At 43.6% G+C, this 25229-nt stretch overlaps 1 protein-coding gene across 1 annotated transcript in view; it reads right to left on the bottom strand.

Annotated features, from left to right (window-relative positions):
* The window catches only part of PTBP3 (polypyrimidine tract binding protein 3), a 627347-nt gene that overhangs the window by 276643 nt on the left and 325475 nt on the right, over positions 1–25229 (bottom strand). Inside the window, exon 6 of the mRNA XM_086962058.1 lies at positions 17631–17802. Coding sequence (XP_086818184.1) covers positions 17631–17802 — 172 coding nt within the window. The remainder of the gene's footprint in view (positions 1–17630; positions 17803–25229) is intronic.

The following is a 25229-nucleotide window of genomic DNA, read 5'->3' as shown; positions in this document are numbered from 1 at the left end:
GGGTGAGGACCTCTATTGTGGATACATGTGGGGGTAGGTCTGAAACGGGGATTCCGGGAATGTCTTATCATACTTCAAAGAATCTTTTCTGCAATCAAGAATGCTCACATGTCATAAACCAGGGTATAAAAGGCCAGGCCTCAGAGAGGCTGTTAGAGCACCTCGAAACGATACCTTGTTGTCTGATCTGATGTGTTCTGCTCCGTCGGAATAAAACTTCTGTTTCCTGCCTTCCAGTCTCCAGCGCCTGCCTCTTTGTTTGATAACCAGAATGGTATAGAGGCGGTTAGCGCCGGGCAACTTTGAAAAAGGCCATCAGCCCTACCTTTTTCCCACAATTGGCGTCCCAAACGTGGGGCCCATCAGTGACTCGTGGATCCAGTGGGAGAGGTCCTGAAGATAGAGTGAACGACTGCAACGATCGGGAGAGCTCCTGTCCGATAGACCCTCGTCTGACAGCCGATCATCCGAACTTCACTGATTCCGAACAGACCTCTCTCGAGCGATCTACGGTCCTGACTGGGAACCATCAGGAGTGCCGCGAAGATCACGAAGAATAGAGGACGATCGGGCGCTGGATTCGGAAGACAGGAAACTGTCCATGCGGTCCGGGTAAGGTCGTGTAAATACGACAAATTGCGAAATGATTGTTTGATTTGGATAATACTAGTATTACTCTTTTGTTGATTTGTTTGGAGATTCGCTGTCTGCAAACAGAGAAATAACAGGCTCTCTCTTTGCAGGTAGCGAAGGATAGGTAACGCAGACGTTTGTCCCCGTTGTAATCCGTCGTGCCTATCTTCCTCCCCCACTGATTGATTGTTTGGCCCGAACTGCTGTTCGCAGATTGTTTTCTGGAGATTCTCTGTCTGCAAACGGGGAAGAACAGGTTCTCTCTTTGCAGGTAGCGAAAGGGTAGGTAACGCAGACTTTTGTCCCCGTTGTAACCCGTCGTGCCTACTTATTCTCCCGATTGTTTGTTTGATTGACCGAACATTGATTGTTCGATATTGGTTCTTTTGAGGTATTCACCGCCTGCAAACAGCGAAGAATAGAAATATTCTGTCTAGTCTTTGCGCGCAGTGATAAGATAGGTAGTGCAGACTTTTGTCCCCATTGTAATCCGTCATGCCTATCTTCTCCCCACTGATTGGTAGCCTGTTTAGCCCGGACCGCTTATTAGAGATGAACCATCCGGCTCCACTGGAGGGCACCCCTAATAAGGACATGTTCATTAAGCATGGACTAGTCGCTATAGCTTATAACAAGTTATGGCATAAATATACAAAGAAGGACCCCGAAAGTCAGTGGCCACTGATAGGTTCCTTTGATGATCATAAAATAGAAACATTAGAAGCAGCGCTCCAGAAAAATAAGACTACGCCCACCATGCTCGATAGTATCGGCATGTGGCGCAAAGAAACGGAACAACGAAAGAAAAGAGAAGAAGCAAAAATAGGGAAAGAATTACGAAAGGCAGCCCACCTAGCCGCTAAGCAACTAGAAGAAGAAATAAAAGAAAGAAAGGAAGCTACACAAAAGCAAGAATCAGGGTTGACAGGCCAATGCCCTGTTAGGACCCCCTCTACGCTCTACCCTGAGCTGCCCTCCAAACAACGGGCGAACGATGAGTTACTACTAGGTCCTCCAATCATCTACATGCCCCCTCCATATGCCCCCTGCCAACCTCTGGTACAGCACCTACCAGCTCAAAATACCAGCGAGAGTGACCTTAGAGCTAGTGCCCCGGCCCTTGCGGCCTCTGCACCGGCTGCACCAGATGACCCCGAGGCTAGCAAGCAACCACCAGCCAGACCAAATAGATTGAGCAAAGATGAGCGAGATGGGATTGACAAGATAGTGAAAACACTAGTAGAACGGAAAGAGAGCGAAGAATACACAATGAATATGCACAATTCACATGCCGGTAGCCACAGACGGCATTTCATTTTACGATTCAGCTACCACACCCTGAACGCATATGAGGATAGGTATCAGAATAAGGGCCCCGCTAAATTGACAACTTTATATAGAAAGGTCGATGTTGGAGATGGGACTGAACACGATGTGACGGACCTCTTCATGCAAACGCTTGAAGTCTTCCGCCACCTCACGGAACAGAAACCAGAAGTCAAGGTTACGGTCCCTGAAATGAACGGGTCCTCATTAGAAGTCGCCAACACTATGATGCCTATCAGAGAGGCGGCCCCTTACTGGGTTCCGCCACGAGGTCAGGGAACAAACGACGATATCAACCACACAGATGCAAAGGGGAGGGTTGTGTACAATTGGGTTTATCAACCCTGGGATCGACAAGATATCTTAACCTTTAGACAAACCCTGCCCGATTTAAGAAAGAACCCGACAGCATTTTATACCGAATTAGGCACAGCCTTGGGTTCGACGATAATGACTTTAGCGGACATTGACTTGTTCTTCGGGTTATGTCTGCCGGCTGACGTGTGGAAGCAAATCCGGAAGACTGACCACACAGATCTGTTCGGACATACCTGGAATCAACTCGGTGAACTAGATAGACAGCGAGAGCCCGGAAGGAAACCTGTAAAAGACGTACTGGAACTCCCAGACAAAATAGTTCAGAAGCTAAAGACATTAATCCCAGAGAAAAAGGTAGATTGGTCGATAGTCACGGCTTGCCGTCAGAAACCCCAGGAAGACGTCTCGGAATACTTCTCCCGATTTGAGACGGTGTTCTCCGACTACAGTGGTCAAGACATGACCACCGCTACCGGACAACACCTGTTTGTACAAAATTATGTAAAGGGTCTATCACAAGAGGTCTCCCAAAAACTACAGACGAGCGAGAGTAGTTGGGGGGCCTCCAAACCCGCAGCTATCCTTCAGATGGCTCAGTATTACGAACATCAAAAGAATGAGAGTGATAGGGCATCCGAGAGAAAGAAGAAAGATTTGAAAGAAAGGGTGATGATAGCCCAGATACAAGGGGTAGCGGTCAGAAGAGAACCCCACAGGGGGAACTACCAATCAACCACCCCTAGAAATCCACCTCCTAAAGATTGCACCCCAACACCTCACATCAGACGTAGAGACATTAGCGAGGACCAGTGTGCCTTCTGCAAAGGATTCGGCCATTGGAAATCCCAGTGTCCGGTTCTGGTAGAAATGAACAGAAATAGGGAGCCCAAGGACGTAGCGGGTGGACCGAGAAATAGGGGACAAGGACGAGGGTACACAAATGACACCAACAGCGACAAACCAGGGAGATCGAACACGTTTGACCATCCCCGACAGAACCAGTATCAACTATCCGGCAGCGAGAATGCCCCCGACTCTGCATAGGACTGCCAGGGGCAAGGGAGGGATCCAGTCGAGCTCTGTGTTGACCAGCAAGGTCCTTACGTCACCGCTAAGGTCCTGGGTACAAAGTCTCCATTTTTGGTAGACACTGGGGCGACACGTAGTGTGTTATCAAAACGACTGATTCCTAGGGCACCCTTGTGTGGCTCACACATTACATCGATAGGTTTCGATGGGACGCCCTCCACAAACCCCCTGTCCGTACCTATCTCCTTTGACCTAGAAAACAACCTCACCGACACATTTTTGCTCTCCTCCAACTCCCCTGACGCCATTATGGGCATTGATTTACTAAAGCATTTTCGAGCTACTATTAGGTGTTCCCCAGATGGAGTCCGAGTCATCCTGTACGACAACCCGAGCATGTCCAAATCCTGCCCAGCACGACACATGTACTCCATAACTGACGCTGACCTGTCCTTGCTCGACACCCTGCCCCCGTACCTATGGGCCAAAAATGACTCTGATGTGGGACGAATGATGATTGACCCTATACACATAACGGTAAGACAAGACGCAATACTCCCGAAACTCCCACAGTATCGGATATCTCCCGAGGGCGAGAAGGCACTGGTAGCGATCATTCAGTCCCTGGTAGATGCAGGAGTGGTCGAGGAAGTGGTTAGCAATGTCTGCAACAGCCCTATCCTACCCATTGTTAAGAAGCAAGGCGAAGGAGATGAGAAAGCGTACCGCTTCATCATCGACCTACGGGAGGTTAACAAGGTGGTCGTACCCCAGTACTCTGTAGTCTCAGACATCGCCACCATTCTGACCCTCATCCCGCCCACTGCCATCACCTTCACTGTCATTGACCTCAAAAATGCATTTTTCTCTATCCCCATCCACCCAGACAGCCGTTATCTCTTCGGCTTCACCCTAAAATCCCGTTTGTACCGATTTTGTAGAGCTCCCCAGGGCTACACTGAAAGTCCCAGCATTTACAGCCAGGCCCTCAAAAGACAGCTGGACACCGTCCAACTACCAGATGGAGTGGTGTTGATCCAATATGTCGATGATATCCTTTTGGCGGCCAACACCACCCCACTTGCAATCACAGCCACTGTCCAACTCTTACACTTCCTTGCAGAAAATGGTCACAAAGTCTCTAAAAAGAAATTTCAGTTCTGCCTGCCTCAAGTGACATACCTAGGCCATCTCCGGTCTAAAGAAGGGAGGAAACTTACGTCCGATCGAATCCAAACTATCCTAGACACCCCCATCCCAAAAACCCAAAAGCAAGTCCGTTCTTTGGTGGGTCTAACCTCTTTCTGTAGACAATGGTTACCAAATTTCAGCCTCATAATAAAACCCCTACTTTCCTTGTTGACCAAAGATGTCCCCTCCCCGCTCCCTTGGACCCCCGAATGCCAAACGTCCTTTGAAGATTTGCGGAATGCCCTTTGTTCAGTACCTGTCCTGGGAACATCAGATTACACAAAGCCCTTCTCCCTCTACACTCACGAAAGGGAGGGGTGCGCTTTATCTGTCCTGACCCAGTCCATTGGCCCAAAGCAAAGACCGTGCGCTTACTTCTCTGCCACTCTTGACCCCGTAGCCAGAGCCTTGCCTGCCTGCCTTCAAGCTGTAGCTGTCGCTGCTATCTCTATCCGACAGAGTGAGGGGATCGTGCTCTCGAATTCCCTCACAGTGCCTGCCACATCACAAGGACACTGGACTCAGTTGACCCCCCTTCCTTTGTTGCTTCTCCGAATATGTACTTTGTTTGTGGCACCAAAGCTTACACCTGGCTCCCGAAAGGTTGGAGAGGCACTTGCTACATTGCTTTCGTCCTCCCCTCATTGTGAGTTGCTCCTTATGACTGATATAGAGATTAAGCCCTTCAGTCGCACTTGTATTATTTAGGACAATTCTTCTCCATCTGATTTTTCCTCGATTCGATTGTTGATATACTTCTTTTTAAGAAAGATAGTGCAAATAATGAATATTTATGTTGATGCACACGCATTTGTGCAAATGTATATGAAATGTTCAGATTAATGTTCTGTTGTTTACATGCAATGTTTTTTGTATATGAAATGTTCAGATTAATGTTCTGTTGTTTACATGCAATGTTTTTTGTATATGTTGTTTGAATAAATGTATGTCAAATGTATATGGTATGTCTTTCTCGTACAAATGAATTGCTAAATCCAAAAAAAACAAAAAGTAAAAGGGTATAAATAAATAATACCAGACAAATTTTGAAATATTCTTTATTTGTCACCCCAAAGAAGGAGATCACTTTCTGTATGGTCAGCACTGGTCTTTTAATAAAAAAAAAAAAAGTAAAGCAAATTAACAGCAGAGATGGCCGATGTTACAGGTCTTTAAATTGGCAGTATAGTAGAAGTCAGACTAAGTTCACAAGGATAAAATGAAATAGCGGAGGCAAATACTATAAATGCTAATTAGTGAAGAGCACCCCTTGTCAACCCAGTTGTGTTATCTATAAAGCACTTCACTTAAGAAAACCTGCCTACTTGGCCGCTAAACTAAACCTATTAGTTGTCACTGGTGCTATTAAAAGCACATCTATTTCGAGTTAGTAATCAAAAAACTCAAGGAATGCCTGTGCAGAGAGGCTTTCTTGGCATATAGATGAAGATTCCAATTCTTCCTCCTTCATTGTGCCAATTCAGGAAACACGTCAAAAACACCTCTTAACAATCTGCCCACCATCCTAGGTGGAATACTTTTAGGACTCCTTCTAGGACCTACAAGAAATAGTGTCTTCTTTTTCACTAAAAATAACTTAACTTCTCCTTTTAAACCTATCTGCACCCCTCTGTATAATTTAGGCTTTGTATCCTTGTGACTGACTTAAGAGGACAGGTTTTCATAATACTCCTAAATAAATACAAAACAAATCGCAAAACCTTTAGGTAACAGAGGGGTTTGATAAAAGATGAAAACAACAAGTAATTCAGATTTTGATGCATGGCAGGAGACCTTTCAGGTCAGCGTGATGCCCAAACCCCCCCAAAAATGGTCAAAAAGAGCAACACTATTTACAGGATACTCTGGCTAACCTAGATGCTTGGTCGTGCTCCAACACCCTGGTAACACTGTTGGAAATAGTGCAGAGCGCAGGTTGAATTCTCATATTTTAGGGCATTACGCATTGACCACCTGGTGATGCCCCTTCCCATCCTGACCAAATGGGATGGAATACTAGACGAACCAGTGTCCGAGAAAGACTGGGTATGGATACACGAGCGGGTATGGACTGTTCGCTCCAATGCCAGATTTAAATTGATCCAAACTAATTATGCTCACCAAACATCTCTCTTCCCAAAAACACTCCATGCTATATACACGCCTAGTTAAATACTTGCACCCGCTGCGGAAGCCTTACTGCAGACTTCATACATATGCTTTGGTCTTGTGCAGTTATATCCTCCTATTGGCACACTGTGTTAGACAACTTGAACAGTGATATCCAGCCCGGTGAGAACCAGGTACCAGGATCTTAAGCCAGCAGGACCATTTAATGACTGATAAAAGTTCGAGCATACTCTCACGGTGGCAATGTTTTGATGTGGTGGAAATGGAGGGAGATGTTATAGTACTAACTGTAACAGGGGCAAAGCAGCTAGAGAACTTTAAAACATGCCAAATGTTGCTTTTAACATTCAGAACTATCTTGCAGAGGTTCAAGGAAATAATTTACTGCACATGGAAGAGGAATCGAACCCCCCTACAACAAGGTAACGTGCATTTTTTCTTATCACGCGAACCTTTTTCATATTGATCATGAACAATCCCCGAGTAATACTATGCGTACCACTAACAAAAGGAATGAAAAATGCGAGCGTCCGGACATCTTCATCCCAGGAACATTCAGTGAAGCACTACGGCTTTTATCTGCATTCACAAATGTTCTCATCGCAACAATGCAAGACATTAATGATGGCACAGAGCACACATTTCCATTCTTGTAACACATGACTGGAAGCTTTCGGCTGTCACTTCAGCTATACATGCAATCATCTATTATTCACAACCCTGGTCTGCATTATCAGTCATTACTGAATCCGCCATTACAAAGCACTCTCATTCTGCCAGATGGCAACCGCATGCATGGTGGTGAAAGATACATAAGAGCTTGGACAATGACTGAAAGAAGCTACAAGGAGGAGATCAGAAATTAACATTCGCATCTCTTTGAAATGCTTAACGGACCAGGTTATTTTGCTTTCTGACTTCAGTCCAATACATTTCTGGAGAAATGACGAGCAACATTTTGCTAATGAAAGACAGTTCGTGTACTTTCACATCAGATTCCCATGTGTAAGATTAGACCAGTCTGATACATCCACTTCGGGTCATTAAACTCAGTTATTGAAAATCCACAGTACTGAACTTTCCTTGAGTTCTACAGTTTTTCTCTGAGTAATCAAAGCTGACTAACAACTTGCATGCAATATTAGACAGTAAATATGCTACCCAGGCAATGCCCCTATGAGAAGGGAGAAATAATACATTGCCTAACTACAATGTGAGGTGCGGTAGTATGAATTAAAACATTTTGGACAGTGTTTTCTGATGAATGAAAGGGAAGTGGGCATTATGGTATGGTATGCTTTTCAACAGGTAAATTATATGGAGTTTGATGCTCTGCCAAGGGAACGACAATGAGGAATCTCTTCAAGTTGCCACTACTCCAGCGGAGTAGCTACTACATAAGTTATGTCCACTTGTTTAAAGTTTAAGGAGCTTGCTATGAAAGTTCACCAAAAAATAATCAACAAAGGCTTCTTCCTCAAGGTGAGAACTTTTGATGGAAAGTGAACAGTTTGTCTTCCAAGGGTAGCATGTATCAGCAAACGTGTGATCAGTTATGAGTTCTAGTGAAAAAATAACTAGGCAACCATATTTTGCTTAAGAAAGGACCACAGAAGATGATGTAGATTTAAAAGCTCATGAAAATAATTTGCAATAGATATACATATCAAATCATGGGCAGTCAAACTCCCTAAAACTGGTAGAGGGGTAAATTGAGAGTTGCCCAAGAACTCAAAGTACCAGCTGTGTCAAGCTTACTCAACAGAAGCCAGTGCCTAGTGTACTTATGGGAACATGTAGACACTGTTGCCAAGTGGAATTTTAAAAATGGAACACTATTGAAAGCAGGTAACTGCTATCATTTTAGTTCGGAAAAGTGACAGAGAATGTCAAATGCATATACACAAGGAACAATTTTGACAGATCTTGTTGATCCACCCCATCACCATCCGTGTGGCCTGCCTGTAGTTATACAAACGTTGGTGGGGCTCATGGACTGCTGCTTGCCGAATGGTTAACGTGGTGTTCATATTTCTTAGAAGACACTAGATGGGTGCAAGAGCATCACAGCGGTATTTCACCCTTTGTGCAGTGAAATACATAATTTGCAACTCTATCATGAAGCTAGGCCCACAGCCAAGATCTTTTACAGGACACTGATGTGGCCCAGGAGCAAGAACTCTAGGTGTTCAGTTTTTCTAATTTTAGCAATTATTTATACCAAATAAGGTTAACAAGAGTGTCCCAGAAACAACGTTGGTTTGTAACATGACACTTTCTGATGAAACTTGGTACTATGGCTTGAACATTAAAGAATAGCTCGCCTCATTATCCTTGAATTGCAAATCTGCATTCTACCAGGCTCTCCAAAATCCCCCATTGCACCCCTTTGAGCTACACTGCACACATCTGCTCAGCTGGTTGCTATGGATAAGAAATCTGATCACCTCTTCCCTATCCTAAAGCATCTTCATTGGCTACCGCCGGAAGAAAGCTTTCTCAGGTATAGTCCCTACATTGGGAAACTACCCTAAACCACATAAGAAAGAGTCCCAACCTTGCTTTCAGTAGAGAAATGCTTATCTCTTCAGACTAAATCTTCACGGCTGACTCAAATGTTAAATCATCTTTTTCTCTGTATCTTTCGATTACTCCATGGTAATTAAGAACATGTAACCATCTTTTCTATACTTTGCTATTTGTAAGTGCTCAATTGCCAGATGGGTCAGTCCAAACTACATAGATACTTTATTCTTATCTCTGTCCAACTACAACCCTAATGCGGCCTTAACTGAAACCATTATTTTAAGTAATGAGGACACAATATTTACCAAAATTAAAATACAGGCTAGGAACTTACAAATGGAAAGCATCTTGTTGGCTATATCCGGTACAATATAAATATTTCATATCAACCTTTTATCTCCCCCAATGGACTTCTCAGACACAATTCAGACTAGATTTTCAACTACGGAGTCAAGAGCTAGTGCTCTGACTTCGGATCAAAGTGGATGATCTTGGTTCACTAAAATCTAAACTCTGGCTCCAGCTTAATTCAATCAATTACCCTGATCAAATTTCCTGTATAGAGCCCAGGATTCCTTAAACATGTGTGATCAGCAGCAAGCAGAGGGTCTAGATCAATTTAGTTCCATATTATCTATTCAGTTAAAACAAGTTTCATTTACAAGGGGCAGGGCTGTATGAGAAGGGCTGAAGCCCAGCCACTTGATAAAACATACCTACTTGATAGGTAAACTTTAAACTCATTGTTAAACTGTAATTCAGGAAGGTTAAAAATGTAGTCCTCCATTTGTGATTTGGACTTTTTGATTAGTCACAGGTTAGTCAGTTGTGGAAATATGAGTGAAGCAGCAAAACATGCCATTATTGTGACTATTCTCATGAGTTTGGCTCATGTTATCTGCTGCTTCCAAATTTTTGTACAACTGACCAAGTCAGTACTTGTCATATTGCCAAATGTTGAGCATTAGGCCATCTGAATCTGCTGTGCAGCTCTGTTTTTTTGATTTAGTCAATCCTTAGATTAATGCCTCCATTAAGCTTATAAGAGTGAACCAAGAAGCTTCTAGCGAAGATGATCAGGGCTTCGCACAAGGTATCAACTGTCTCCAATATACTGGCATTCAAACGTGCATTTGGGACCAATGATTGGGCGACTAAGGTCTGTGTGATTTGTAGGTCCTTTCATGATTGGCTTTACTACTGTTATGAGACCAGCAATAATGAATTTAGCACTTTTCTTACGTGTCAATCAGGCCTATATCAGACACAAGGCATTAATAGTTTAACTACAGGCATTGATGCTTGCACATGCTGGTACAATGTAGGTCTGTGACTAATGTGCTTTCAGTTTCTGTTGACAGAGCAGTCGCCCGGTCCCAAAATTAATAGTTTTTACTATTGCTCCAAGCACAATAATGCCTTTATTGAGATTAAGTGAGTGGCAAGAATAAATTCAGTTGTTTTCTTTAGAGTCAGTTCTCTAGTGATGAAGTTTAACTCAATTATTTCTACTCAATTCGCTTAATGAACACATTTAGTATACTAAAACACCCAAGACAAACACACAGTTCATGAGGAAGATATGGCGACCGTGATTTAAACAGATGGGAACAACTATTTTTTGGGAATAATGTGAAAGCTAAACAGCTATAGACAACCAGGTGATTCGTCAATATGTGAGGATTTGTACTGATCAAATGTAAAATTTTGTTGCAATTCTTAGTATTAGTACATAGTTTATGAATGTTTTAAATCTGCTGTATTTCAAGTCTTTTTTTAAAGATTGTACTAATTATCCTTCTATATTGTGAGGTATGTAATAAATCAAGCAAATATGCAACCAATAATTGTTCAAGATATACAGTTACAAAACCATTATTGCTCCCTCCCTATGATACATTGGAGTTTGTCCGCCAAAGATAACACACCACCAGTCTATTCTATGTTAAACACCGTGTAATTTATGAGCATACTGCCTGATGCATCTGTAGTGACATTAAATTGCCAAGCAAACAATGTTCAATTTACATAGTATAGTGCAAAAATGGCACATTCTTTTGACCACAAAATTTCGTGGCTATAGATTTTCTCCCTACTGAAATGCTCAAATGCTGGAACCAAGTGTCATTGGGTGATCAGGCTTTCCTAATGAACAAGTTACTTACCTTCTGGTAGAGAATCTACATCCCCTTCGCTGCTGATGACGAGCTCAGCTCGTCATCAGCCACGGGTGGCGTGTGCTGATGACGAGCTGAGCTTGTCATGTAACGCGGTAAAATGAAAAAAGCCGCACAGCGCAAAAATCGCCGCAGCAGCGATGCGGTTAAAGCTGAAGATTCTGTACCTTAAAATATCCCCAGGCGTCAGACTGGATCGGGAAGATTTTTTAGCAGTTCCGCTGCGCTCTGGTAGGAGACATCATTCATCTCCACGTCGGCATTGCTCGTGCCGGAAGTGACATGTGCGGTACCTATATAGGTGCCACCCTGGTCTGCTGAAGTCTGTTACTTTTGTGACTTTCTACAACAGGAGGGCGGAGCCATGATGAGAAATCACCACTGGTGTGACAAGATAAGGCCCTGAGAAGGGTATCCCTTACACTGTAATCTGTTCACAGAGAGGGGAGGATGGAAGGGTTATAAGGATTCTGCAGCTAGATAGCTAGTTTATCTGATAGAGACTGTTAGCTGCAGATTCCTTACCATAGAACACATGCCCAAGCAATGCCTCCCCGGAGGTGGCACTGCGAAACCAATAAATTAGTAAGTCCTGGATGACAGAAGAGGCGGAATGCCCATCACAAGAGACATGACTGTCCAGGCAGTAATGCTTGGTGGAAATGTTCAGGGAAGCCCACGTTGCTGCCTGACAAATGCCCAAGCCTGAGACACTGTGCGCTGACAGTGCTAGCAGCCTTGGTTTTTGTGAAGGGAGCCTGCAAGTCCTTGGCCAATGCGTAATAGATCTCACTGCCTAGAACAATCGATCTCAAGATGATCTGTTTCTCCACTGACTACCATATCTGAGCTTCTACGTAGCACACGAAGAGTTGATCGTCCACTCTGCATTCTTGGGGTCAAGGTAGAACGACAATGCTTTTTTGGGGTCCAGACGGATTCTCTCCTCATTTCTGCAGGAATGAGGCAGAGCAAAGAAGATGGGTAGGGTGATGTTTTGGCCTACATGGAAGGGGGTCACAACCTTCAGAAGGAAGGAGGTATGCGTCCACTGTACAAGATTGTCCGGGTAAAAGCTGGCATAAAGAGAGTGCACAGAGTGCCTGCAATTTGCTGACCATCCTGGACGCAGTTATGGGCACTAAAAAGGCAGCTTTGATGGTCAAAAGCCTAAGAAAACAAGGTTGCGGTCCCTCAGAGGCATGATGAATGCAGTAGGGGGGAAACATATGCTGTAGTAATTTAAGGAACTGAGCCACACCAGGTGGCAGAGTGAAGGTTGGTCTGGCAACTGCAAACATTCCGAGACGAAAGAGAGAACTTTTAACTGTGCCCAGAGCAGAGCCCTGCTGGGCCAAAGATTAAGCAAATAAGAGATCCTTGGATACAGGTGCAAAAAGGGGGTCAAAGTTGTGGGATGCACACCATGACACAAACTTACCGTATTTTCCGGCGTACAAGACGACTTTTTAACCCCTTAAAATGTGTTCAAAAGTCAGGGGTCGTCTTATACGCCGGACACCACATTTTTATGAGTGGAAGCAACGCTCCACCGACTTTGAATTTGCACCCACGAACCCTCCAATATGGCCTCTGGGCTCTTACTCGCGCGTTCACACTCCCTGTGCCGTAGCAGGACTTTACCCGAAGGTGTCTGCCCGCTTCACAATAGGACCGGTAATGATACATGAAGAACAAATAACAAATACACATTTACCGGTACATTAATCAAATATTGCACATGATTCGAAAATAGTGCACAGTTACTTACAGTCCCGTAGTGCTGTAGTGCCGATGGGAGAGGGTCTCACGGGGCATTTCGGTATTTTCTTACTGCGTGTTCAGCCTAGAGACACAGCGGTATATGCGCTGATCTGGCGCCATAATCCTCACGTTCATCAGAAGGAGAGGAGCGTCACTACCGTACGTCATCTCCTCAGTTCATGGGCATTGAAAGGGGACTGCAGAAGGTTCCAGCCGGCAATACAGTACCGGAACATAATGTTTGGAAGTGTTGGAAGTGGGGGTAGTCTTATACGGCGAGTATAGCACGAAACCTACATTTCATCAAGAAAAGTAGGGGGTCGTCTTATACGCCGGGTCGTCTTATACGCCGGAAAATACGGTACTCCAATGACAGACGTATGCAGACTTGGTGGAGGGACGCCTGGTTGCCAGAATAACATTAGAGACTGCTGGATTGAATGCTTAAATGAATCATCATCATCATCCATATTTTTTTCGGCGATAGCCACAAAAGCACAAAATACATACATATAACAATAGGATATTCAATTTTTCCTTGCTAAAAAAAGTGGCCTTGGTTAAAATGTTCAACAAAAAACATACAAGTCTTTAGACCATTAACAGTAAATTTCCTAGAGTGCAAATGCAAATAGCAGTAGACGCCCAAGTGATCTCCACCCCTTGCAGTTAAAGGACATTGGTGCTAAGGGGCCATACCCAGCAAGCTGACCTGGGCCTTTCTCTACGTACATTTTTTTTGTACTTGACATGGGTAGTATTATCATAATAACTGCTTGTGTGTAAACCACATTGAAAACAGGAATCTTGAAACAGCAAACACAATAGGTTGTCATATTACAGGAGCCTAAATGCTTCTAAACAATGCAGGGTCCCCAGGTTTCTACACAATTGGATCAAGGATTTTGATCTACCATTTTTGTAGGCTGGGCAGAAAAAAATACATGCAGTTCAAATTCTCCAGATTCACCACAGGCTGGACATCCTAGAGATAGGGTACCTGTCCATTTATTGGTGAATGTACGTTAAGGAAGTGACCCATGCCTAAATTAGACATATAGTTTCCTAGCTAAAATGGCTGAATTTCGACTAAGAAAGGCACAAGGCTAGTTGTCTTTTACCCCAATGAAAGTTGCTGTCATAGTGCCTAGCGTTGGGATTCCATGAAGGAGAGCAAGTTTGTGCCCCCTATAGGTCCTGACAAGTTCATTTCTAGATGTTGTCGAACAAGACACAAGAGGATCCCTTCACGTATTCATTTTGCCAATGCTATGCAGTGTGTCCCTAATATAGTTAAACCATTGTAGTTTCCCAATCCCAGGTAACCCCAATACCTCCTCCAGCTCTAGTTAAAAGGAACTCAATTCCAGACTGGAAATGAATTAATCTCAGCCACTGGCAATCGCTATCCCAATCCATCGTTTTTTTCCCCCTATCATGCCATCTCCGTTTGGACACTTATGCAAATCAGTCTTGATCCTACTACTTATGGTAATAGTACAGCTCAAACTGCTAAGCCAAGTCATCCATGAACCAGAGCACAAGCAACCTAGGACCGATTTTGCCCAAGTTAGGGCACTTCAATCAGGTATAGCTTGGCTCCAGTGGCACAAAGAGCCCGGGACCAATGTCTGGCCATACCAGAGAGGGAAGCCTGGACACCTCATGTAAAGTCAGTCGTTCTCGGCGAAGTGTGGAGCCGCAAGTAACCCTGGGCGGTGAACTCTGCTCTCAGAGTTTGCGGAGTTCCCACCTTCCGCGTTACGAGGAGCTTTCGGAGTTCAAAAAAACTGCTTTGCGGACTGGTTTCCTCGCTCACGTTCACCAATGTCAAGTTGGCGAGCGCAGAAAATCCACCTCCTGTCGAGATTTTTCCTCGTTCGCGATCGCCAACATCAAGTTGGCGAGCGCGAGCGTGGAAAATAATCCTCCTGATGAGATTTCTCATTGTGGGGGTCAGGTTTATCATTGCCATTGTTCGCGTATGCTTGCGACCGCTCACGTTGAGAAACTGTCCGTTCGCGTTGAGAAAGCTGCCGCCCAAATAAAAATCTACTCGAGTGGCAGAAAAGGTAAGCTTGCGCTGTGCATGGTGCTGTTCGCAATGATTGCACAGAGCGGACAAGCTTCCGGCACTGTGCAAACTTAGCGAACAGCATTTTTCAACTGTACTCCTCCACTTGCGGAGCTCCGCGTAGTGCTACAGAGTTTTTTTTGCACTTTGCGTAGATCCGCGTAGTGCAAATCCGTGAACTCCGCCCAGGGTTAGCCGTGAGGCCACCAACGATAAAAATCGATGTGTCCAGTAAGTCAGTCGTATCAAGCCCACACCATAAGGTGCCCTTTGCTGCATTTGGCCCATTAGCAATAGCCTGGGAAAGTATGGCTCGGGCATCCTACGAGATCTTAGGCAGCACTTGCATAATAGAGTCCCATATTGTATGGAACCATCATTGCAAAAGAGGCTCCGTCCTCTGTAGCCACGATAGTGGAGACATGACCAATGTCCGGTGAGGTGTCTAACCCACTGGCCTCTGCCAGTTCCTCATCCCCGTTGTCCTGTTCCTCTTCTGGGAGCTGGTAAACCTAAGGATTCATTTGTCTCCCTCTCCAGGCCTATCAAACAACGCTCTTGCAAAACCGGGGAAGCATGGAGAAGACCAGCATGAAGGTCCTGCAGACGTTCCTTCGCGTCATAAGACTTTGATGGATGCAGCGGAGTCAAAGACCTCAACGGCTTACCATGGTTATAGAACTTACCAGACTTCTGCCAATACTTAGTGAGGAGGCCATCATCGAAAAGGGCTCCATGAGCAGTCCCGGGACTTCCAAGCGATCAGGACCTCAAGCGGCAGTCAACCACCATCGGGGGCGAGGCACTTGGGGGAGCCCTCCCTCAGCGCATTGGGATGCATGCCACAGCAGTACTCGCAGACCTTGGAGTTGTGATTCCGATCCAAGCACCACAAACACACCAAGTGGGGGTCTGTCACAAACCAGCTTGTTTCCTGGGTGACATATCCTCCCAGTAGATGAAAACTTCTCCAAAAAAATCAACACGTAGAATAAAAAGCCAGTGAGAAAGTGACAGAGGGGTAGCTCAGACCAGATCAGCACAATCTGGCACAGAAAGAAAGAACGGACTTCAAAACATTGGGGTGGCGACTATATAGCACTTCCAGCATGAAAAACACAGGTGATGACCTGAAAGATGCCACCGACCGGCGCAGTTGAGTGTTGAGGCCACCAACAGCCAATGTAACTTGCAACTAGACCTTAGAGATAAGTGAGGCTCAAGGCAGATCTAATGCAGCTCACTGCTGCATTTTGGACCAACTTCAAATCATTGTGATTAGTCTTCAAGATAGCAGAAAACAAAGTATTTGCATAATCCATTTTAGAATAATTTCTCATACAATGGTCATGTGATTTTCCTGGGACAACAAATGTTTAGTTTTCCACAGAAGTTGAAGATGATCGGTGGTGGACCAAAAATCTGATTCACTTGGCTTTCCATTTGTTCATCATTGTGCAGTCAGAGGTACCGCAGGAGAAATCGCAAAATGTAGACGCTTAATATCTCAAGTAGCAATCAGTGCCAATCAGAAGAATTTAGGTTTTAACAGCATGGATTGTGAGGAGGTTCTCGTTCAGCCATGCTTGAGAAATATTGGCTAAACTATCACCCTCCAATCTATCCAAGTCATCAGAAAGTAAAAGCACTACTTGTGTATTCTTGGTTTAACAATGCAAGTTTACCACAAGCTTCAATAGTAATTCATAGAAAGGTTGTACATGGACTTTAAAGAGAAGGGAAGATCCCGAAGGGACCCAGGAAGTAACGGTCATTGACTCAAGATACTGATCCACCGCTACTCATACCATCCAGTCCGATAGAAATGAATCCAGCCACTGTAAAGCTCATTAGCCCAGCTGATTTCTCTATGGGTTTTGGGTGTTTGGTGGTGTTAAATTCATTAGAGGTCGAACAACATCATAAAAATCAGTCTTTCAGATTTTACAGCGTCGAGATTAAAAGACTGAATATCAGTCAGGGCAGGTTTTGTGCCTCTCTATGGATGAAAACCTGATTGCTCATCACCAAGAAATCCCATATTTTCTATTTGCTCTTGAAGTCGCAACATGGTTGATTTTTTCCCAACATTTTAAGAAGCCAGGAGAGGTTAGTAACATGGCAATAGTTTGATGCTATCCAGGCTACTACTTAATTTGTATTCAGAAATTATCAACTGTTGTCAAGAACAGCAATCAAGTCTATCTATGAAGCAAGATATAAGTTGTATTATTTCCTCCCGTAGTATTAAAGCGAAAAGTTGAAATTGGTTAGACTTTAAATCTTCAATCAACAAACACAATTATTTGTGTTGAAGAAAATGGTAATTTAGATGAGGGGACAGTGCTGGGAGGCACAAAAGTATCTCTATGAATGTCAATCAAAACAAAAAACGGACACATCTGAAATAAGAAACCCTCAGGGTAAACAAAGGTCAGAACAGAGACCACAAATTTACTTACCGAAGGCAGCAGCCATACTCTCCAGGGAGGGCTGTCCATCCCCAGAGGGGAGGTCCAGGCGAGTGAAATCTCTGCTTTTGTCATTGTTGTACTTCACATTAAGGCTGGTTAACTTGGAGAATTCAATACGCAGAGTACAGCAAGCGTTGTAGATGTTTTGACCATCAAGAGCCTGAGGTGGACAAAAGATTATGATTTTAAAGTCTACTACCGGGATATCAGGTTGTTTATTACATAGTTTCATTGAGATGGAGTTTCTAGAAAAAAGTGCAACTGTAACCCACTCACTAGGTACACGGATACAGATCTGTTGTGTGTGTGTGTTACGGAAAGGCAATGAAGAAGGGATCACATGGAATCATGTTACAGACTGAGATCATGCAGCAACTGTTTTAGTGTAAGGGACAGTTTGTATGTTAGAGAAAGATGTAAGATTAGGTTTAAGGGTCTCACTTAGGGATTACATGTTGTGGGAAGGTTAGGGTTTCTCACTTTATTTTCTGATTTTTTTTGCTGATCACTTTTTGTGGCACAATTGCTAAGTGGGTCATCTGGTGTCCAGAAATATATAACAACTGACGTAGTATATAAATTGTGTTTCAATGATGCATTACTCTTTAATGGAATGTTTAACAGTTCCCCTCACCGTGCCTGCTACTAGACTACGAATAACTGATTAGCAGTGGTGTATACATCACAAGATTACATCAATCACAACTGTCAGAATTAACTTGAATATGTGGAAGATGTAGCATACTCCACCAACCTTGGTGCAGAAATGAAAAGCAACTTATGTGCTCTGTAGAATGGAAGAAGAGTTTGGTGTTTTTCACAACCAAAGGAGAATTTATACAACACCTCTTACGGGAGAAGTACAAGGTCTGGGTAAAAAAAAATCAACGGTTTCCAGTTTGTACGAATAGATTTGTTTCAATAAAAAGGCAAGACTATCTTTTGACATCAATGGAAAAATGTGATGTACGCATTTTTATGTCATGACATGTTTAAAATAGCTTTCTGAAAACTTTCAATTCTTCAGCAGTAAAACCAGCTTGCTGTTTCTGTAAGATTCTAGGAATGCTTCTCGACCCTTGAAATTATAAGAAATCATGTAATTTAGACAGGTTTTTATCCGAGGTGAATGGATGAGCAGGATCATCTGTAGATATGACCGATGAGCCATCCACCGTAGGATATTTGTTTAATTTTCTTATCTCCAAACAGGGATATGCACAAATTGCCAGAGGCCAAGGTCCTGTAAAAAAAAGGCTTTATATCGAGCACTGGAGTACCACCTAGTGGCTGTAACTATGTAAGGGAATGTGTAAAAAAGTGATAGGTGATGACCGGTATGGCTTGACGGAGGACGAATCTATATTGATTGTAGGTTAAAGTCACTCAACCAGTTACTTGAGGTCACGGTGTGACTGGACAGTGTGATTGTACGTCACTTGGGTATATATTTGCCAGCATGCTGAATGTGTGATTGAAAATGTAAGTGTGCGGGTACAGGACCTGTGAAAGCAATTTGCTTGTGCATCGTTTCAGTTTCTGTTGGCATGTTTTTGCAGTCTCCCGGAGGTCAACTTGTGCGCTGACTGTTTTCCTGATTGCCATAACAGCTATACTATCTTTCTCAAATTTATATAATTAAAAATGTGTTGTACCTAAATATTTTATCCCTTTGAAATAAGTGCCCAGTCTGGCTCACTTACCTAATACCAGGTAAAAGAAAACACTGTTTTCGTTATTCTGTGCCATTTATTAAGCTTGAGGGGGACAAAACAACACTGAATGGAGAAGAGAATGAGGACTAGCTGGGAGGAAGAGTTGATTTCACATTAGGATAGGTAGGGTCTTTATTCCATTCATCCAGTTATTGATACCTCTCTGCCAAGGAGGCTTGACTTTGCTTCTCTATAACGAGGATCTTACTGCATAACTCCTGCGGCTTCCCACGTACCTCATATATCCCATTTAAATCCTGTTCAGTAAGTCGTCATCATCACGATGTCGAATACATTACTTCCACCCTAGGATACTATTACATGGCCCAGCATAAGTTTTCCAAATGCCAGTCCCATATCATTTAATATCTCTAATACATTGTTCTTTAACTGCCATTTTGCTTCCTACAAACACAGCTATCAAATGTAATATTGAACCCCCCTCACCCCAATGCAACTTCCTGTATTCTCCCAAAAATCTGACCTATACCAGTAGGATTTATCATTTGCCAAGTCCTTCACTTATCGATCAGCACACCAGCATTTGATTTTTGGGGATTCTAATCAACAAAGCTCATGTAATTGAATAAGCACAGCAGTTTCTCTCTAATCCACACTGTTGGGCCTACTTGTATTCTTTCTGAATAGGCATGATAGCCTGCTACACCGCCACAGTACCTCATGCCAAGCTACACATTCATCCGCTGCACAAAAAGCCTTTCAGCTCAATATTCATAATGTCAATGGGATGACCTAGAGCAGTGATATTCAAAGTATGGCCTGGTGCCGCTTGCAGCCCTCTTGATCTTTACATTAGGGGTGGGCGGAATTTACGTAGTCTCGTTACGCAAAGCTCCGCGAAATGGTAAAAAATCTCTACGAGCACGCAAATGTTCTGTGAACACGCGGAATTGCTTGTTCTGCCCGCTCGCAATGCTTTTTTTCCAGTTCGTGAACGCTGTTCGCGTGCTCGGGGAAAAATCTTGCGAACACGCATTTTGAAAGCGCTAACAAGCAAAAAGTTCTGCGAAGCAGCAGAATTTTTGGCAATTCCGCGTTCTCCGCGGAACGCGAAATTACCCAAATTTCGCAAGTGGAACAGAATTTACTACCCAGGCCTACTTTACATGCGGTCCCCCTGGTGAACAGTAGTAGGAGCTGCTATTTACTAACTGAACACTAATATTCAGAAAAAAATTTTTGAACGGGCAAGCATTTATTTGCAGGTCCAATGAAGTAACTTCTGTGGTGTCCTGCACCACTTAACTTTAGTTAACCTGCAAATAGAGGCTTGCCAGTTTAAAAAAAAAAAACTTTTTAGATCACTTACACAATCGCTGGCCCCCCCTTGGTCACACCACAGACCATATGTTGTGGCCCCTCGGCAAATGTTTACAAGTACCCATGATCTAGGGTTTGATATAGCCAGTTCTCATCTCTCACTGCAGTAGTGGAACAGCAACAACTGGTTGCAAGGCCGCCCTTTCCTAGACCCCATTTCAAAAGTCATCACCATGAACGCCTCTTTCGATGGGTGGGGGAGTGCACTTTAATCATGGCCATACAGAGGTGTATGCCAGTCAGCAAGGACGGCAAATCATACACCTAATTCTGCTTGCTATACAACTCTGAAAGCCTTCCTTTCACTCATTTGGAGCAAAGTAATACTCATCAGAACAGATGACATGACGGTCATGCATTAACTCCAAAAACCAGGTGGCATTCATCTCTTCTGCTGTCCGCATTAGCACAGCAGACCTGGCACAGGAAAAACCAACATCGCACACAACTACTTGCAGATTACCTTCCAGGAGTTGGATAAAAACTTTTGCAGACATGCTCAGGAGGACACATCAAGTCCATTAGTGGGAGCTTCACCTGCAAGTCTTTACCAGTACTTCCAGTGCTGGCACACTCCACACACAGATCTCTTCACTACCCCTGAAAACAACAAGCATTTGCAATGCAATAGGTGTCACATTTATGAGTTTGAGCGAATGGCATTGTAAAGGACTGCCTTTTATTTATGTTTTTTTAAAAAACTGTTAAATAAAAGGCATGGTCATTTACAATGGCGATAGCTCAAAAACTCGCAATTGCGAGACCTATTGCATTGCAGATGCTTGTTGAAGGTGGAGCAGGTTTTCTAATATATGTTTTGTTAGGGCCTCCAAGAACTAGAAAGGGTGAGCTGCTGGGCATTGGAAATGTGTGACATTTCACAGCTTTTCCAACTTTAGAGAATCCTGAAAGAGCACATTCAGAAAGGGTGTGTGTCATGTTTTAATGTATTATTTGTTTTTTTTATTGCTGTATGCCACCTTTTGATTAATTGGGTGAGCTACAGTTGAATGTGGAGTCTGGAGGTTGAGTGAAATCGAGGCATGTGTCCAACATTCTTCCATGTAAAGCCAAGCCCCCCCCTCCCCATACACACACACACACACACCCATATACACACACCCACACACCCACACACCCACCCACACACCCACACACCCACACACAACACACACACACACAACACACACACAACACACACACAACACATCCACCCCGGTTGTGAAAGTGCAGGTGAAAGCAGTCTGGATGTAACTGATTAAAAAACCTGAATATCAAAAATAAATCCGGAAGGATTTATTATTGCCTATATTTATTAAAGAAAAACATATTTCCAGGGCACCGGCCAGTCGGCAGTGGCCTTACATCTTCACAGGTTTCCCAAGGCTTGGGGATTTTTTAAGTATGAGAGCCCTGCTGTGTCCACACACGTCAGGGGGTGTCCGGAATAGTGCTATCTCCAGTTACTTGGCCCAAAGCAGCTGAGGAAACATCGCCCAGGTGAGGCCTCTGGTCGCCCTGATGCCCCGAGGAGGCCCAGACTCACGGACACCTCCCTGCTCCCCCCGCCGCCCCCGAGGCTCCATCCCTACAAAAGTAGCATTTACAGGCCTCACAGGAGCCACAAACATAGCCCTGTTTACCCAAAAGAGAGCTGCGCTGATGGCACTCCGATAGAGGTAGGGTTGTGTAGCTGGTGTGATAGTCTAAACACCTACACGTGACGCGGTGGTGTCTGTAAATGAAGTTGGCATTTTGGCAGAAGGGAGCCACCCAAATAAAAATTCTGGGGAAAACCGAAATCCAAAGAGCTAGCACTGAAAAAAAACGATGATTTATATAGTGCAGACCGCAACCAAACTCTTCCTTGCCTCATTAAACACTTGTCACCAGCCAACTCAGTAGCCAAGGTGTCTGAAACATAACAAGGAGAGGGCAAGCTATGCTTTGATACCGATGCGAAAGAAGCATTCAGGGAAGGTAGGGCGCTTCTGAGATGATCTGTAGCCGACGGGGGGAGGGAGGAAAAGTGAAAGCGCGCCATACGCGTGTTCTGCTATGACGCTGTAATTAAAAGAGGACAGCCCGGTGACTCGGCAGAATGCAATGCAACCAACAAAAGAAGAAGTGGAAGTGCGCCATGCATATCTCCTGTCCGGGCGCATGCACATCTCCTGTCACCCTTTGGAAGAAAAATCGACGACAATAGAGCTCGCCAAGTGAGCAGCGCATGCGCTGCATCGCTAGGCGAGACCTAAACAATGGCAAAGCATGATGGATTAACTGATCCAGGATCTTTGGCTACGCTTTTCTGCCTCTCCCACTCCTTCCCTATGTCAAGCGGAAAATGCAGCAAACATGCAAATACAGATCCTGGTAGTCTCCGTGTGTGTCAGACAGCCTTGGTATTCAACACTACTTTAAGATGATTGAGATGATGCGTATCTACAGCAACACACGCCCGAACAAAAAATGTCATTTAAATTTGTCCGGGAAAGATACCAGGTATTACAGTATCAGTTCTGTAGAAATACTTTCAAAGTATTTCCCATGCATTATGGATAAAAATATTATACTATGATATCATGAACATTTTCTGATTTCGCAAGTAATAGGACCGGTCTCAGATTGATCTCAGGAGGACGTCCCGGTTTTAATAATGTAAGCTCTCGACTACTGTAACTCACAAGGGGTACTCCCAGAAGTATTCTAACAGACTGATCTAGTGTGCCAGGGTGGCCAGAATTCTCCAATCCAAATATTCTTAAGCATTCATCTTAAGAGGAGCTTGGCTTATCAGATTGCTTTCAACCACACCATACTCTTCAGGGTTCTGTTAAGACTTACAGAACGTCCACAACCAAGGGTTTGGGAGGATCCATTAGTGATTCGGATATCAATTATAAATAGATTAGAATCATTTTGCCATTAATCTTAGCCTGGTTAGTGTAATTTAATTATGTGAGATTTATCAGTGGTTGCTGGAGTCTGGATTCTTTTCAGCTCTTAGATAGGAGCTGAAATAGTCAGTCTTGTGATAAAGCAGATAATAAATGAGGAGTTGGTTGGATTTCCCTACGGTCTGGGAAGGGACCTGAACCTTCAGGTTTCTTTAAAGTATGTTGGAAAATAGTATCCAAACTTCTCTTTAAGACTGAGCGTCATAGTTCCATCACATGGCATACGTTAGGAGTGGATTATTATCCTACCATGCCACCATCATTTTCAATACCCCATATAACTTTGAGTAAGTTGCTTAACTTATTCCAGACTTTGGCTGAAAACAATTCTTTGATCATCTTCTACATCATTTTCTTTATCTCTTGATCGAAGGCTGTTGCTGTCTGTCGTCAAATGCCACAACAAGGCAATTTACTTTTCTTGAAATTTGCTCAGCTTACTAGTTCTAATGTTCCAAGATTCCATCTTTGTTTTAGGACTAAATTATTTCCAAACAAAAAAACAAAAACCACTTTACCTCTATGGATTGTGAGTAGTAACCTCCGATTCTTGAGATATTATTACAGAACTTATAATGTAAAACCTCCAAGCATTCTGCTATTCCCTAAAGGCCACTGCTGAAACTCCACTCAGTTTGTAATGCTGCTGCCTCCATCTAAATCTCGATGGTCACAGGACATCGCTTTGTACACATCCAGATCCAACAAAGGCAACACACTGTGTGCAATTGCTACTCTGGGCGGATAATTAGTCAGTCCTATGTACTTCGTGTCTGCTGGATCGAATGCTCTCACCTCACCCTTAAACCCCATCCAGTGAAACTATGTTGAATTTTTCTGTCATAACAGTGCAAACACTCAAGCCACCCATCCCCTATTATGTATGTGCTCGTACAACAATTCAGATGCAAAATCCTGTTTACCCAAAGCAAGTTTACAACTTGTACAAAATTGCTATACTGATCCAACAGTTTTACCTGCACAACTTTTGCCAGGTAAAACTGCAATAGTCCATTTCTGCAGCATAAAAGTGTAGAAAACATATGTGATCCTCCATTTCAACGTCCATAATAACAGACCTTTGGAATAAGCAAACCCCGCGGAATTGATAATTGCTTGTGAGGTATTACTGCATCCGGTTACCAGTGAACACTGAGCCCCTCAGTGTTGCCAAAAACACTATCCTGGTCTGCTACAAATGAATTACATAACTGCATCACATTTTAACAAATGTGCTTGTATTGTACCGAACAAGCTTCCAACCCAATCACTATAACGAAACTATTTTACTTTTCTATGCTGGATTTAGTCTGTAGGAAAGAATGAAATGTGACCTTACAGCAGAGGAAACCGTAGAATGTCCACAAAATGTATCGGAGAACGTTCTACTATTGTACTGTCAGTTTAACGTTGTACCAGAATGTGTATATGAATAGTGAGCAAGAGCGTAACTGAGTGAGCATGTGATTAAGTGATAATATGAGAAAGAGTGAAAGTAGGAGTAAGCCACACTGCACAGAAGCGACTATCGGCAAGTGAGCAAATGACAGTGACTGCTTTATATTAAGACA

This window comes from Lissotriton vulgaris, chromosome 3_1, assembly GCF_964263255.1.
Source record: "Lissotriton vulgaris chromosome 3_1, aLisVul1.2, whole genome shotgun sequence".
Classification (NCBI taxonomy): Eukaryota; Metazoa; Chordata; class Amphibia; order Caudata; family Salamandridae; genus Lissotriton; species Lissotriton vulgaris.
The sequence above is the reverse complement of the archived record's forward strand: the minus strand, read 5'-3'. Positions and strand labels throughout refer to the sequence as shown.